At 36.0% G+C, this 16,631-nt stretch overlaps 2 protein-coding genes across 2 annotated transcripts; both read right to left on the bottom strand.

The window, feature by feature from the left end:
* Positions 1-2,155: 2,155 nt before the first annotated feature.
* Positions 2,156-7,493, bottom strand: LOC114142011 (persulfide dioxygenase ETHE1, mitochondrial-like). The gene is made up of 7 exons (XM_028013003.1): positions 7,346-7,493; positions 6,561-6,705; positions 5,207-5,355; positions 4,880-5,009; positions 4,447-4,536; positions 4,031-4,147; positions 2,156-3,142 (listed from the first exon to the last, which is right to left on the bottom strand). Exons 1-7 carry the CDS (start codon positions 7,376-7,378, stop codon positions 3,099-3,101), a joined length of 708 nt encoding a protein of 235 aa, XP_027868804.1. The 5' UTR covers positions 7,379-7,493; the 3' UTR covers positions 2,156-3,098.
* A 3,462-nt stretch (positions 7,494-10,955) lies between these two features.
* Positions 10,956-15,685, bottom strand: LOC114142010 (persulfide dioxygenase ETHE1, mitochondrial-like). The gene is made up of 7 exons (XM_028013002.1): positions 15,015-15,685; positions 14,243-14,387; positions 12,569-12,717; positions 12,235-12,364; positions 11,807-11,896; positions 11,181-11,297; positions 10,956-11,051 (listed from the first exon to the last, which is right to left on the bottom strand). The coding sequence occupies exons 1-7, from the start codon at positions 15,219-15,221 to the stop codon at positions 11,005-11,007; spliced, it is 885 nt and encodes a 294-aa protein (XP_027868803.1). The 5' UTR covers positions 15,222-15,685; the 3' UTR covers positions 10,956-11,004.
* Positions 15,686-16,631: the final 946 nt, after the last annotated feature.

Genomic DNA, 16,631 nt, shown 5'->3' with positions numbered 1-16,631 from the left:
TATTTATTTTTTATTATTATAGCTAGCAATCCACTGGACTCTAATCTCACTTCACAGGAGAGTCTGTGCTTTTTTTAGCTAGTGTTGGAACAGTGACACATCTAAAAGTTGCAGGACACCAGACCCTCACTCTTGTATTTAAATACCCCACATACTGTACATGCAATGCATAAATTTTGTAATGATAATGTTGGTTGCAAATAATTCATATTTTCCCTTTCTTTTCAATCATTTCAATTTCATACCTTGTGGCCTGCATCTACCTGTCCTTGCTGGGGTTCTGCTATCTCCACTGGGTCTTGGGTGCAAAGAGGGATGCAACATTGATAGTCACTACCAGTCCTTCACAGGATAAAACAGAGAGACACAGAACCAACAACCTTGAACACACGGACGAAAAGGGAATTTAGAGTAACCAATTGATCTAATATTCATGTTTTTGGACTGTGAGAGGAAGCTAGAGAGAACCCATGCATGTAGAGAGAGAATATGCAAATTCCACGCAGAAAGAGGTCAGACCAGGAGTCAAACTCAGGGCCTTCTTGCTGGCAACACCAGCCTTTCAACCGACTTCAGTCGATTGTTACAATAAGCAACAATATTTTAGTTATATTTTTCTTAACTAATGCAAACCAATCTTTAATACAGAAATGTGTACCAATATGTTCAGAGGGTAAGCAATCTGGATATTTGGAACCTATGTTCCTGATATACTGTATATTCATGTGATGGCTCTTAAAACACTGATTCCATCTGCAGTCCAAGCCTTGTCAATCGCCCCTAAACTCTTGAATGGGCTTTGCTTTACCAGCTGCTGAAGGCTGCAGTCATTCCTGCCGCTTGTGGATATTTTTGTAACAAATTCGTTTGCTTCCAACTTCACTTTCAATGTTCGGGTAATATTGTTAAACATAGTTTTACATGAACAGTCATTTTCTTTAACAATAATCTTTTGTGGTGTTTCCTCTTTGTGGAGGGTGTTGTGAATGACTGCAAGACAGTATAGAGTCAGTAATCTTCCCTTTGGCTGTGGACACTTTACCTAGTCTAACATTTTTAAATAAAAGTGCCCACTGAGTTTTATCCATTTGGTTATGGTTAATCCATAACCAAATGGATATGGATTCCATTTGGTTAAGCCAAGCAAGTTACCTACAAGAAGGCTAACACGAGCCCCTGCAGCCTCAAGCAATATCCATGGGTCTCATGTACAATTTGGAGGATGAATGTTATACTTCTTCTATTTTGACTTGAAGTGATGTAATAGGATCTCATATGATCTGTTTAACAACTCAAGTCTCTTTTTTCCCACAACATTTTTAGGTATCTAAAACTATGTTTTATTTGTGAAAGTTATTTGGGCGGACAAACTTTTTTATAAGGATGTTTAGGCTTTTCATATCAAGCTGTGTATTCAACTCATGAGGTTAAAATACCATTAAGTCTTACATATTTACCATACGCTTTCCTTCGAGGACCCCAGCAATGCTGAGAGAATGCTGCATTAATACTGAAACAGGACACTCTGAAAACTGAATTAACCACACAGATTCCATTCAGGACTATGTATAGACATTTCTTTAAGGCCCCACAGGCAAAATCAGCTCTCTTTACTGTGAGGAGTTTTATCACCCTGACTGGCCTCTTTACAGCTTTTTCTCAATGAGCTGATAGTGCAATAGATTCTTGCCAATGACATGTGGATGGCGTGTGAAAAAAAAAAGTGCTGCAGGTTTACTGTGGCATGGCTGCAGCGGGACCAAAAAGAGTGCTGGCAGATGGGCGACAGCATGGGTGAAAGGACAGCTGGCACACTGCATCTCAAAAACAAAATAAGATAGGACTGCTTTACATGGGAATGAATAAATCTTCAGCCTGTGAAAAAACAATCTCACAGGCACCTCTTGTTACAAAAAAAAAAAAAAAATGCAGGTTTCCATCAGCGAATTCAGAGACAAAAGGTTGTCTAATATTGTTGTTTGTCTCAAATGCAGAGACAGCTGGTGTGTGGTGCATGTGTGGGTTTAAGGTATCAACTTGCATGAGCGCAGGAAACACCCACCTATAGATAACTCTTTCTCCACCCACATGTTCCTGTAGTGTTAACTAATTAAAGGCCAAACATCAAGGATCTCATGTCATTCTGTACATTCTGGAACATCAAGATGAATTTTATGATTCAGTTCAGTGCAGTTTATTCATAAGGCACCTTTAAACAACAATCAGATAAACAAGTGCTAAAAGGTCTACCAATTCCTTTGTAATTAAAAAGGCACTGGGTCAGCTTATAGCTGACAAGTGTAGAGGAACAATGTACAAGTACATTTAACTGCTACGTCTTTCTATACAAAAGTAGATTGTAGCTTTCTGCCATAGACTTTAAAAAGAAAACATGCATTGCTGTGGCATACTCTCAAATAAAAACAAGTTCCTTATAGATTGTGAATGCAAATGGTGCAGATTTGTTTTCCTGCTATGCAAAAACACCCTGGCTATTAACAGTCTGCATATTGTGGATGTGTGGTAGGCTAAGGGAGTACAGAATCTCTGCAAAGGCCTTGTGAAAGAAGTCAGTTGAAGTGGGAAAACATAATTGTTAAACCAAACCTTTAATGAATTAGGGGTGTCCTGATACCAGTTTTTCCATACCAAGTACAAGTACTTGAGTTTAGGTGCTTGCCGATTCCATGTGCCGATTCAGCATACTAGTATCAGGTATCAGACCTGATACTAGTATCGGTATCGGACACCACTGTCATGAATGGTTCGATTTTCTATCAGAGAAACATCCTGTATTGTTCTAAAACACAGCACCACTGAACAATGTAGAGAACATTTAAAATTTAAATTTTAGACATACAGTGATAGTATTCCACACACACACAATTATACAGAATCGTTTTACATTTAAAAAGTGAATTTCATTATTTTTTTCCTTAGACAATAAAAAAAAAAAAAATTAATAGCTGCACATCTAAAAACAACAGCTTCTCAAACAAATAAAATTGAGACTAAATGAAACAAAGTATAGTTTTGGTAAAACAACAACTATGGGTCACTTTAGTGGACTCATAGTGCTCCGTTCTGCTCGACCCTTACTAGTCTTGCAATCCACAAAGCAGGTTTGCAGGCACTGCAATATCTGCAAAGGAAGAAGAAAATGTGTTTTTAGAAGTCTATTATAGTTTAGAATTGTGTCAAGCCTCGATAATCTTGGAATGAAATCAGCCATAACGTTACGACCACCCTTTCTAATGACAAGCTTCCCATTATGCTGCCAAATTATGCATAACATGTCAGTTTCTTGACTTATCGAATTTGTCCCAAAAAAGAAAAAAAAAAACAATACAATTAGGTGTCTAATTAAATAACAATTCCCATGCTTAACAACTTCACATTACAACTCATTGTTATTAAAGTAACTTTAGGAGGATTTTTCTCTTATTCTTATAAGGGCTACATTATCTAGTTTCAGTTTTGGTTTCTGTTCAGAGCTTTTTTTGTGTGTGTGTCAATGTTTAAATAACCATTTAGAAAAGGTATGACGGTTCCCTTTAAATATTGCTAAACATATCCTAATTAAAAGCTAAAATTTAATTTGTTGCCAGCTTGAATTATCTGTATTTTATTTTAAGATTTGTTTATAATCAGCAAGACAGCTAAAATAGACTAGATCATTTTTATCTGAAGCAGTTAGACTGCAGTTTTTTCCCAAAGGTTAAGGTAACAGATGAACTGAGACAACTTCCGTTAAAACTTCACAATAAATGTCTTAAGGAACTATTCTATGCTCCAAATTAAAAGTAAAATAAATTTACATAGTGGGCAATGTGTTTGTAAAGTTGAGAAAAAATAATAAGAATTAGGTTTTACTGATATTTCTGTCATATCTCACACAGTGTTCCCAAAATTATTCTAGTCGTTTTCACTGTTAAAATAGGTTTACCGTCTTCATAATGCATTCGTAATGTTAGGGCTGACTAGTGTCTAACATTTAGATTTAACGGTAGGTTTGTAGCGGTTTAAGTACCAATTTTCTTTGGCTTAGGGAGATTCAGGTTGTCCATGATTTTCACAAACTCCTCCAAATTCTTGGTTAGGCGGGGATTGTACTTGCGTTCCTCACCAACTGTAGTAACTGTCTGACCTAGTAAACAAAAAAACAGAAAGCTTAGTTATAAAGTAATAACAATGTAGAAAAACTATTTAAAAAGGAATGCACAAGAATTATATAATGTAGCTCATTAAAAACATTTGAGCATTTCTTTGGTGCATGAAGCCTTGAACAGGACATGAATAAAAACATTGTAGTGACTTCTGAGTGTTGAAAACTACGTTTTTCAATTACTATGCTCTGGCCTAAAATAATTTTTCAAAGTAATTTTGTCACCGTCTGTGAGATAGGACGTAGTTTTAAGAAATTAAGCATGTGGGTTTTTAACCAACCTTTGTAGTCATGTGCTGGGTAGAGGAGGCAATCTTCAGGCAGCTTGAAGACGACCTCGTGGATTGACTTGTAAAGCCTTTCAGCAGAACCTAAGAAAAAGGACCAAGATTAAACTCTAAAGTCAAAAGCTTGTTAAAAATATTTAATCAAAGACTTCAAACTGTTAAAAAAAAAAAGACATTTATAGAAGACTGAATTATTCAAGTGTTATTTTATTTAATGCAATACTGCCCCCATGTGTCCCTTGTGTTTAATCACACGTCTAAGAACTATGGGAACTATGGGAAGAAGACTACTGACTATTGTAAGAGATGCAAGTCATAATTACTCCAATACGGGAAATTTACAGGAAAATACTGCTATGGGAGCACGCTGGAACAGAAAGGTCAAAATGGGATACTTGACAGTTATGAGGAAAGACCATGTGCCTACCCTGCTGAAAGTCTGTTCTTCCACAGCCTCTGATGAGCAGAGCGTCCCCAGTGAAAGCCATGCTCTTGTCCCCCAATACCAGGGTTATACACCCATCAGTGTGTCCTGGTGTTTCTCTCACTATCAGACACTGGTGATTAGAAATAAAAAAAAAATAAAAAAAATTAGCTGGACACATTTTTTGCACAAATCTATTTTATCAAATTATTTCAGCAACAATTTTTCACCATTTACTATGTATTAGAAATAAAATTACAACATACTGATAAGAAAATAGTAATAATAAATAAATAAATTAACGTGAAAAAAAATAATAGTTGTCCTTACATGTTTTCCGAAGGTGATGTTGTCCCCCTCTGACAGCTGAATATCTGCTGAGGCACCGCTGTGTTTAGAAATGGCGCTCTTCAGTCCCTGGATCTGTTTCTTCATCAACCCAGTGCCGGTTACGTGGTCTGCATGGCAGTGGGTATTAACTACCATAAACACACACACACATTAGATTTTGTTATTGGAAGTAATTTATTGTCAGTAAGCAAAGTTGGAAATACTTAAATATTTTATTGAAGGGGAAAAGGTCTAACAGCTCTATGGGCTGATGTTCAGCTTGGTGACGTCCAATGGCAAACTGCCTGACAGGACTATTTGCAGAATGATAATCATATCTGTCTTTGTTAAGTAACATTGACTTTGATCTAATACTGATTAGATCAATGTCAATGTCAAAAGATCATCTACTTTTATATGTGCAGGTTATGCAAGCACTGAAACATTATTAAGCTGATAATTAACTTGATGAAAAAAAAAACTTTTCAAAAGCTATCTTTTGTGATTATGGCTAGACAGATTACCCATCTCAGAGAAAGCCATTGTTTGAGAAAGTTATGATCTCCAAAATGTAAATAATTTTCTTCACACCACTCCAACATTTCTACCCTGCTATTAAATGCTTCTAAGGAGATTTCAGGGGGGTTTTCAGCTGTATTGATTATAGATAACTGCAGCACTACCTTTCCCTCACATGCTGCTACAAGTCAGCAACTTGTCAGCTGCTTTTGCATGTAAGGAAATACTTTAAGTTGCAAAAATAACACAAACAATTAACTACAGCAGCTTCACTCATCATTCTTATTAAGATGACACTTTAAAAATTATAATTGGCAAGCTACAAGCAGCTTGTCTGTAAAGCAGGTGGTTACAGGCTCACAACTTGTATTGCGAGCAAATGTGAGAAAAACTAAATTGTGTTTTTACTTAAGGTTGATCATACCTACCAGGCCATGTCTAGTTCCAAGTCTGATTCTTTAATTCTGTAAAAATTCAATTAAAGTTTTCAATACATCTGTATAATTTACACTTATTTAGATATTCTTTGATGAAACCTTTTTTTTTGTTTCCTTTTCATGCAGATCCGGCAACAAGGATGTAAATAAATGACAGCACAATAAATGAATAAATTACAAAACCACATGGTGAACCTTTTATGTCTGCAGCAGATTAAATGTACTTCAGAAAATTCTTTTTTTTTTCTTTCAAATTGATATATTAATGGAAAGCTTTCAACAAAAATAAAACAATTTAAAAACATTCAAAATGTTTTATAAGAGAACACAGATGAGTTTTTGAGGTCATGCCATGACAGAAATTGCATCTCCCAACCCATTTGTGGTTGCAAAGGTACCTGCAATTTTTAGATTGAGCCCCAGCTCCTTCACAAACTTCACATCTCTGTCGAGGGTCTCCTTCACGGGATCAATGATGACTGCCTCTTTAGTGTTTTTGTCTGCTAGCAGGTAAGTGTAGGTGGAACTCTCGCTCTCAAACAGCTAAACAGGAAAAACAAGAGGGCGATATCAACAGTTCACATCTTGCAACTAGGGACACATACATTCCCTCTACATTATTAGATAGTAATTGTTTTTAAATGAAGCCTAAACAAGTTACTTAATACGGGAGTTTGGAGTTCAGGTTGAAGAAGTAAAGAGACCAAAATATGTGCTTTTAGGTTAGGATTCCCTGTGTGACAATTTGTTTCTCTGTACCAAAACTACTTGTGGTCAATATGCAGTTATTTATAATAAAGCTTTGGGAGATATGGAAAAAAATCGGTATTCAAACATCAAATAATGAAATATTGTTTTTAATGGCAAGGAGAAAGACATTCAACTGTAACTGTAGAAAACACCCATCTATTTTACGTCAACTGCAATGTCATAGTGATGCAGCGATGACACTAATTAAGCTCAGAGCTTTTTAAAAGCTAAAACAGAAAGAATACGCGTTAATCAGAGTAATGTTAGTTAAAAGACATTTCACCTGAAAAACATCAAAATCTTGTCTGACAATTACCTCACTGTACTTACAGTAAGCTAAGGCTAACTCTACAACTTCCTGTTACGAAATCAAATTCAGAGCTGCAGCACTGTCCCCAAGTTTGACCATACAAAAGTTTTTAAATACACATACTTGTCTGAAGATCGGCGCTTCGGGATTCGCCATCTTGGAGCCTTATTACTAATGTTTACGCGAGTCAGCTAACGCACCTGGTAGATGCGCCCTCTCAGGAAAGTAAACCAATGACTGGAGCTGCGTGTGGTTGTTCCGCTTACATATAGACTCTCAGCCACGCCCAGATTACCTGTCAAGAACTAGTCTGAGATACGTGATCTCCAAGGGTGCGTCAGACCAAACACATGCTGCACAACCATAATAAAAAAAACCTGCTTTGTCATCATTACTCCACTTTTAATCTTTACAGAATTGTATTTATTGCTATGGTTGTAAAGGTAGACTATTGATTGAGGATGTTAATAATTATATCTAATACTATTTGAGCTCTTAACTTATGCAGCATTACTATTACATTTAAAAAATAATAGCAAGGCAGTGATATTGGATTTGATGGAGTTATTGCTTTTGATAACATGTACAGCCTTGTTTCCACTGTGCACTTGCAGGCCTCGGAATGCCTCTAAATATTCTCCAAAAACTGTTTTTACAAAAAAACCTGTGAATCAGTAAACGCATGTCTGCCTTATCTCCAACTGAGCTATAGCATGTGAACAAAGTAGATTATTGTGCAAAGAAAAAACAAGCTTAAGGCACATGTTTCATCAGCATGGGGCTGACTTGAGACCAGAACATTTCTTTGTAAACAAAGAATTATTTAGACGCACTTTATATTATATTTGACATTTGATCACTTCTGGGATAAAAAGCAAAAATCATGTTAGAGGCAGTTTGAAAAGCAAACTTTATTTGGAGAGCACTTTCCATACAGTATGCAAAACAGATACAAAGGCTGAAAACAAAAGGGCTTCATTACGATGAGGCGACAATAAGGGAAAGTATGGTTGGAGTATTGAGATCTAAGAACACTAACAGTCAGTTACAGGTACACTGCACAGAGTGGGTAGAATAATAAAGGAGTAAATTAAAAAAATTTCAACTTGACTACTAATCAATGATTTGATATAGAAATTCTGAGTGTTATGACAGACAAGACAGTGATTCCAAACATAAAACCAAGACTGATTTTGAAGCTGTTAAAGCAGACTAACAGTAAGCTTCCAGAATGGTTACAACCTTTTCTGAAAATTACTTGATTGTGAAAACCGGTATTATTCCAAAACCAACCAATTTTAATGAGGTCAACAAAATTTGCCAATAAAAGTGGACCAATGTCCAGTGAAAATGTCTGAAGGTATTCATTGCCTCAAATAGAACTTGCTAAGCAAGATTTATTATGAATATTAAAATTTCAGTAAAAAATAATGTATAGAAGTGCTTTATCTGCTTTTGTTTTGATAACTGCAATTATGTTAGCACATATAATAAGTCAACAAATGTTGTTTGGAGACTTTGCTGTGGCACTGTGAATCCTTATAACTTAATAATTTTTTCATTGTTATTATGATCATTCCAGTTTTTTCTTGAGTTCAAACTGTGAATTGTTTCTAGTAATTATGACAACTGAAATAGTTTCATTTGAAAACAGTTTCATTTTGATACAGGTCTCAGAAACTATTGCAGTTATTGAGTCAAAGGACTGAAAACAGCACAATCAGAAAATTTGAAAAATAAAGAATCCAAACAGATTAAAGGTATTGGCCTTCTTTTTCACATATAGATTATCTATACAAGAGCCAAGGTCATTACAAGGTTCCCTAGCTTGTTCTGTAATGAAAACTTCTTTATAACCCCTGTGACTGGTAGCAGTGTGGGTGATTAAATAATACATATTTTTAGCAAAATGCCATTGAATAGCCCATGCAAAAGAAGTCACATGTACCAGTAAAGTAACATGACCATGAAATCAAACCTTGAAGGCATTTATTTCCCTTAGTTAAACATGTTTTGTTCATTCATTCTTTCAATCATGTTACAAGTCAAAATATTACAGATGTACAGAGTAAAACACACACATTTAACTTAAGCGCAATACAAAAACTGTTAGTTCTTCTATAAACAAAAGCATTGTTATATGGAGCCCTCCAGGGGACAGGGATTTTTTTTTTTTTGCGTTACCTCGCAAAACTTTTGCGTTCTCTCGCAAAACCTTTGCGTCTACTCGCAATAATCTACTGATCAGTTCATGCGGCATAATTGAATACTGTAAGACCTTCTTAAGGTGGCTGCCGTACTTTCTGCCTTAATACAAGGTTATGTACGGTTTTTCCATGTATGCTAATATCTCCTTGTGAAATATATGACATTTTATATATTTTTCTTTAGTATAGAGAGACACCACAAACCTATGATATAAATAGAAACTTTCCATAAGTAGGAAAAAAATAAAAATACATCCAACTATTCGAACTATTTCTGAGTTATTATCGCGGGGTAATAAGTCATCTGACAGTTTTGATTGTGTTTGTAGTATGAATGGTGTAAAGGGCTTCTTTCAGTGTCGTTCCATCTTAGCCTTAACAGACATAAACATGCAGTAAAAAAAAAGGAAAAAAAAAATCTATTTTCAATCAGTGTTTTGCACTAAGCAGTTAATAATAACTGTTTTCACTGAGGGTCTGTAAGAGCCATATGAATGAAATAAGTAATTATTGATATGACAGGAGCACACGACTTTGACACTTGGATGGTGGGTGTGTCGATGTGGCCGTGGCTGTCATCAAGTATGAATGGGAAGTTTACTGGTTCGCTGGCTTTGTGTGTATGAGGAAATGGGTGAGCGGGGTGGTCAGTTCTTTGCAAAGTATGGAGCATAATAATCAAAATGGAATAAATTGATAATTGTGACAGAACAAAGAAGTGGTTTGGAGTTGATTGATACACAAACAGATGAGATTCCCCAAGTAAACCTAGTGAGGCCCTCTACCACCATTAGTTTGTTGTGTTTAATAATAATAAATCGTGTTTATTATTAAGTCTGTGGTGCAAAAAACTGATTGAAAATCTATTTATTCACTGCATGTTTATGTATGTTGAGGGTGAGATGGAACTGAACATGAAAACGGCCCTTTAAACCATTCAGACAACCAGCACAACAGAGACACAATCAAAACTGTCAGATGACTCATTACCCCGCGATAATAATTTAGAAATAGTCAAAATTAGGATGTATTTTTATTTCTTTCCCACTTACGGAAAGTTTCTGTTTATATTATAGGTTTTTGGTGCCTTTCTATCCTAAAGAAAAAGATATAAAACTTCAGATATTTCATAACGAGATATTAACATTCATGGAAAAACCTTACATAACCTTATATTAAAGCAGAAAGTACGGCGGCCACCGTAAGAAAGGCTTACAGTATTCGATTATGCTGCATGAACTGATCAGTACAGTATTGCGAGGGAACGCAAAAGTTTTGCGAGGTAACGTAAAAGAAAAAAATTTCCCCATGTCTCCTGGAGGGCTCCGTATTGTTACAATATTTTTTACTATCAAATTAGATTTTATTCCATTTTTATTTAAAGCACAGTTATAGTTAGATCAGTAGCTGCATTCCAAATGATAGCAGATTTTCAAATACGTAACTTACAAAGAACAATAAAAGTTATTTATGGTAAGCTGTTGGGGTCGGTTTTGCTGAAACAAATTTTTGTGTGAATCAATCCGTAGGTATGTCACTGATTTTATTTTTTTTTTCTCGTTTTCTTCAAAACATTCAGAGTCCATGGAGTCCACAAACGAGGTTAGCAGGCACTGCAATATCTGCAAAAGAAAGAAAAGAGAAATGATTAAGGATTTGTAGTGTCGCAGTTTTCCCATTGAACTGGCACATTGGAACCCACAAATTAACACAGGTTACAGCTGAACTGTGAAACAAAACTGATTTGATACCTATTTTATCTGGCTTTGGGAGATTCAAGCTGTTCATGAGCTCCACAAACTCGTACTTCGACTTTATGAGACGAGGGTTATACTTGCGTTCTTCACCAACCGTGGAAACAGTCTGACCTGATTCACAAAAACACATCCAGTCAGTATTACATGTAGGTACATGTTTATGGTATAGTTTTAGCTTAGAACCCCACTGATTAACTACAACATAGTGGTACATTTCAGTAAAGTAGACTACATCTCAAAAGTTAATTCAGTAATTCAATGCAAAAGTGTAAACCAAATATTATGTACAGGAGATTCATTATATACACTAATATACTTTAAGCCCTGTTTTACTCTTGGTATTGACTAATGATTTACAACTAATGAAGAAAGGCTCTAAATTCAGTTTTCCAAAACTAACTGTTGGGGACTTATTTCTACCACAGATTTTCCTTCCACTCAACATTCCAATAATATGCTTGGATACATCTCTCAATTTTTATTTATTATATCCCAATTTGTTTATTACTCTATTTAATACATTTGTAAAACAATACTATAAAAACTGTCTTGTAAATTTTGTGACATTATTTTTAATTAGATATGATTTTAAACATTAGGTGTATGTGTTTATAACTAACCTAAATAGTCATGTGCTGGGTAGACGAGGCAGTCATCAGGCAGCGTGAAGATCTTGTCGTGGATTGAATCGTAAAGGCATTTTGCACAGCCTGTAGTAGAGATGTGACAGTTTCAGAAGATTTAGGATACTTCAGGAGTGTAAGCAATGAGAGCATTTCAAAATATTCCATGCTGAACTTTATATAATAGCTTAAAAACAACATTACAATAATTCCACCAAGACAGATTCTGAATCCATACTTCAACGGTTCATTAAAAGGCTTTTTCTACACAAGTCGAAGAGGTAACTCATTCCTATCATTCAGGTGGTTTAGTGAATGAATGAATTTCAGAATTGGAGGGCGTTGTGCCCCGAGGACTAGAATTGGGAAACTATTTATGTAATGATAGATCCACTAAAAACATACAAGTCATGACATATGCCTACCCTGCTGGAAGTCTGTTCTGCCACAGCCTCGGATAAGCAGAGCATCCCCAGTAAAAGCCATGCTTTCATCTGCTGACACTAAGGTTGTGCACCCATCCGTATGTCCCGGTGTTTCTCTTACAGTCAGGTACTACAGAAGGAAACAACAGTCAGCTCAAAGCATGTCAGATCTTTTTTTTATTTGGCAATTTCAACTGAAATGTTCCTAATTTTACAGCGCATGAATTACAAATAAAAAAAAATTAAATGTAAAGCTGACAAGCACATTTTTACACCTGATCTCTGAACTACACTGACATAAAACAGTTATGAAAAAGTTTTTTAGCTTTATTACATGTTTTCCAAAGCAGATTTTGTCGCCCTCTGACAGCAGGATATCTGCAGAGGCACCGCTGAATTTAGAGATGGCACTCTTCAGTCCTGCAATTCTTTTTTTCATCAACCCTGAGCTGGTTATGTGGTCTGCATGGCAGTGGGTATTCACTGTCAGAAAAAAAGGGAATAAAATACAGGTTACCATATAGAAATGCATGGGTGAAAGTCATTCTGCCCTTTGCATCTGTTTCAGGTCATTTCGTACCAGACTTTTTCGGGTATAGAAAAGAAGTTGTCTGCCACTGGGTGTTTAGAGTCAACTATGCTTCAAGCCATACCCACCAAGAGGACGTTTCCTACCTGCTTTGTTGACAGAGGATTGAAAATAACGTGCATTTATATTGTTAGTCTACCATGCAGAAATGTGGTTATGACAGAGGGCATAAGGGATCACCACCCAGCTCTCTTATCAAGATAAGGCTGTTTTAAAACTGTGGTCAGCCCGCTACGAGTGGCATAGCTGCTAAGCAGTGGGCTTTAGGATAATTGCCCAAATAAGTTCCTCAACTGATTACCCAGCTAATATCAGATTGTTATACCTTTATTACTCTTTAAAGAGGAGAAAAGTAAAAGTGTATAATATTCTCCAGAATAAGCACTTCAAAACTATTACTAAATTTAGCAGGTCTTCTGTCTATATTTTTTGCTTTGTCTATACATGAAGATCAATATAAGTAAATGTTATATAGAGAACAGTAATATATTAGTTTAGCAGAAGAATGAATAAGTATTGCTTTTCTTGTAATAATAGTGATCCCATTGTATTATTTGTTTAGATTTTTTGCAAATAGTTGTGTAAATAAAGTGAAAAGTTGCTAGCCTTGTTCAAGATTATCAAACCATAGCAATCTCATACAGACACATGCCCATGTAACCACAACACATAACGCCTACCGGCAGGAGTTCTGTGGGAGCGATTTATGGTTTGATCAGGTGTGGTAATCTGTCTTTTGTTTTAAAACTCCACATGGGCATCACTTATCAGGAAAATTGTATTAACTCCTAAAAGGGCTATGGTATTTGTTTACCAGGAAAAAAAACAATATAAATAAGTTGTAATGTTGGTTTTCAGGAAATAATTAATTATTAATATAAACTTTTATTTGACGCTGAAACTTTTTTATGATTATTTACCTCCATAATTCATGAAAATGCTTGACTACATTGATAAATAAGCTCATTTGCCATGGCTTAAGTATGCTGGTTCAAAAATAGTGTGACAGGGACTAGGAAATGGGGTAACAGGTAAATGGGCATTTTGATCATATTTTGCGTTGACTGTAGGGGATAACAGTGTGACCACATTATTTTCATACAAACATTTTAAATTGAAGCTTCTGCTCATTTACTGAAAGTAAAAGATTTTTACATGCTGTAGTGGACAACTGACCATGTTTAAAATATTTTTAATTATTAATATGTTCTCTTGTTTCTATTTAAACTGAATCAAAGTAATTGTTTTTGTCAATGGGATGCAATTATAAGTGTCTTAAATAAGCATATTTAAAAAATGTACAATGCTTACACTGACATAGCCAGTTAGGAAGACCAGGACACTGATTTCTAAAATAAGTCTAAACTCATGGAAAGTAACAGTATTTTGTAGCTCAGTCACAAAAACACACACAGATACCTGCTAGTAACAGCTTTAGCCCCAGTTCCTCTACCAGGTGTAAGTCTCTGTCAATTGTCTCCAGCACAGGATCAATGATAATGGCCTCTCTGGTGTTCGTGTCTGCCAGCAGGTAGGTGTAGGTGCTGCTCTCCACCTCAAACAGCTAAACAGGAAAAGCATGTGACAGGTGTTACTCTACAATAATTGCCAACAGACAATAAAGGTCACGTACTTCACGTACTGCACATCTTCCTCAGATAATGTTGGTGAGTGTGGTGAATACAAAAGAGAAGAGAAAGCAGATTGTAACGAGAATGCAGTGTGTGGGCATGAATTTTTTTTTTTTTTTTGCATGATCAGTGTTACTATTTTGATGTAAGCATCTCCTTATTTGGGAGAATGGCGAAAAATATGTTGAATAAACTTGAAATGCAAACATATAAATTGTCATTGAGAAAAAGCAACAAAAAGTTGCCAATAAATATAGATACTGCATTATGGAATTGTAAAAAATAAAGTCTACTTAGCTGTAAAGCATAACACAAACTGCAAAGTCATCCTGATGCAGACATACTGCATCTGTCAACTTCAGTCTAGCTTGACTGGGTTTTAACAAATCACCAAAAATACTAGACAACTAAAGATTAATCTCTACATCATGCTAGATGCTAACCCTTCATGCTTCCTGTTATCTTACATCAAGAATGAAGGTTAAATATTTTCATGACTCGATCCCTTTGACATAATTGAATAATTAACCCAGGCATAAGTTCATATAACGTGGACCTACTTGTCTGACGAGCAGTCCTTCCGTCTTCGCTATCCTGGAGCAGTAGAACCTGGAGTTCCTCTGCAGGTCTAGGACAGAATTCTTGCCGGGAGAGAGGCGCCTGCTTTGGGTTGCCGCATAACTCGAGCCCTCGGTGTTGGCTCCGAGACGAAGCGACAGAGCTACAGCCCGATGGATCGGTCTTACTCTGGTTAATACAGAGCACATTGTCGTTTTCTGTCTGAACTAGCAGCTAGGTTTGACTGGATAACCACCAGCTGGTTGAGCGGCACCGAAGAACCAGAAGCTGGTAACCGTAAGATTTTGAGGTTGTCCTTAAGACCGCGGCAGATACAAACAGATTAAAAACACAAACAAACCCTGAGCTCAGTCCCGTTTGGAAGCGACGCTATTACTCGCTGCTGGTTCATTCCGTCTTTACAGGAGCTTTGTCTACCACTATACCCAGAATTAAGACTACATAGCAACAAAATCCAGGTTTTCCGCTTTGATCGGCCAACCCTCACAACCGGTGTCACGAAAAACTAGGTCAAAAAATGTCCTCTGTAGCGCGCAAACTGTTCCCAGGCGCGTTCACGGGGCACGCAGACAACATAACTATGGACTACGTGACAAATGTAGCATACGGCTCCATACCGAAACCAAACCTTACGTTGTCGTGATGAATGTGCATACTCATTCATAATAAATACGCAAGCATGCACGCACACGAACAGTTTTTTCCAAACTCGTTTGGGGAATCTTTATTGGATAGCAGCCAATCACCTTACTATGTTTTAAAGTTTTAAAGAGGCAGTATCATGTATTTTCCAGAAATATAGTTCCGTTTTACAACACAATCAAGTAACTATGTTACCGTCAGTTGCTATAAAAGTGATATCAAATATGACTTGAAAGAGTTTTGACGTCATGTGAAAAGGGTTTATAGGGTCTCTTTAAAAGTTTCTACTCTTTATGAAACTCCGCCTTCAGGAAGTTATCACGAGGAGAGAGGAAGGCATATCAAATACAAAAAGATAATAATACAATTATGTAAGAAGGAACAATATAATGAAGAGGCAAGAGGAAATGTGGATAAATAGGTTGAGGATTAGGCGTATACGTATAAAAAGTGGTCTAAATATGATAGGAAAACATACAACAGGGTTTGTTCACATTTAGGAGAAAAAGGAGTGGAACATTTGATAAATTGTAGAAAATACAGAGAAAGAAAGGGAATGGAAAGACCAAGGATTCGAAAGCAATGTTTAATATTTTAGGGAAGCCTCGATCACAAGGTAACACATCACATCACATTGTCCATCAAATTGGTATTTTTATTAAACTAAGTTATTTAGAATAACTGACTGAATACTGAATGGAGATTATATACCCTTTGGCATTTAATGCCTTATAAAAAAATTGATGTGGGGTCTGAATTTATGTAATTGGTTTTACTATTACTGTAATTACAATTAACATTTTATGTTCTACTGTTTTCCGTAGCTAAAACATGCCAGACATTACCGGAGAGTACTTGATGATAGTTTTCTCTGCATTTTGTTGACACTGTGATAAGTCCTCAATAAAATATTATTATCTGTTAGCATTATTATCAGCCTAATAACCTCTATGTTC

The sequence above is a fragment of the Xiphophorus couchianus genome, chromosome 3 (assembly GCF_001444195.1).
Source record: "Xiphophorus couchianus chromosome 3, X_couchianus-1.0, whole genome shotgun sequence".
Taxonomy (NCBI): domain Eukaryota; kingdom Metazoa; phylum Chordata; class Actinopteri; order Cyprinodontiformes; family Poeciliidae; genus Xiphophorus; species Xiphophorus couchianus.
Note: the sequence above shows the minus strand (reverse complement) of the source record. Positions and strands in the feature narration are given on the sequence as shown.

Excerpts from the sequence above, each read along its gene's own strand:
- LOC114142010 (XM_028013002.1), bottom strand. The coding sequence starts at position 15,221 with ATGTGCTCTGTATTAACCAGAGTAAGACCGATCCATCGGGCTGTAGCT. Across the intron at positions 14,388-15,014 it reads AAGGACTGCTCGTCAGACAA|CTGTTTGAGGTGGAGAGCAG; the intron begins GTAGGTCCACGT and ends TTTCCTGTTTAG. Across the intron at positions 11,298-11,806 it reads CCCAGCACATGACTATTTAG|GTCAGACTGTTTCCACGGTT; the intron begins GTTAGTTATAAA and ends TTTGTGAATCAG.
- LOC114142011 (XM_028013003.1), bottom strand. The coding sequence starts at position 7,378 with ATGGCGAATCCCGAAGCGCCGATCTTCAGACAA. Across the intron at positions 4,537-4,879 it reads AAGAACAGACTTTCAGCAGG|GTTCTGCTGAAAGGCTTTAC; the intron begins GTAGGCACATGG and ends CCTTTTTCTTAG. Across the intron at positions 4,148-4,446 it reads CCCAGCACATGACTACAAAG|GTCAGACAGTTACTACAGTT; the intron begins GTTGGTTAAAAA and ends TTTGTTTACTAG.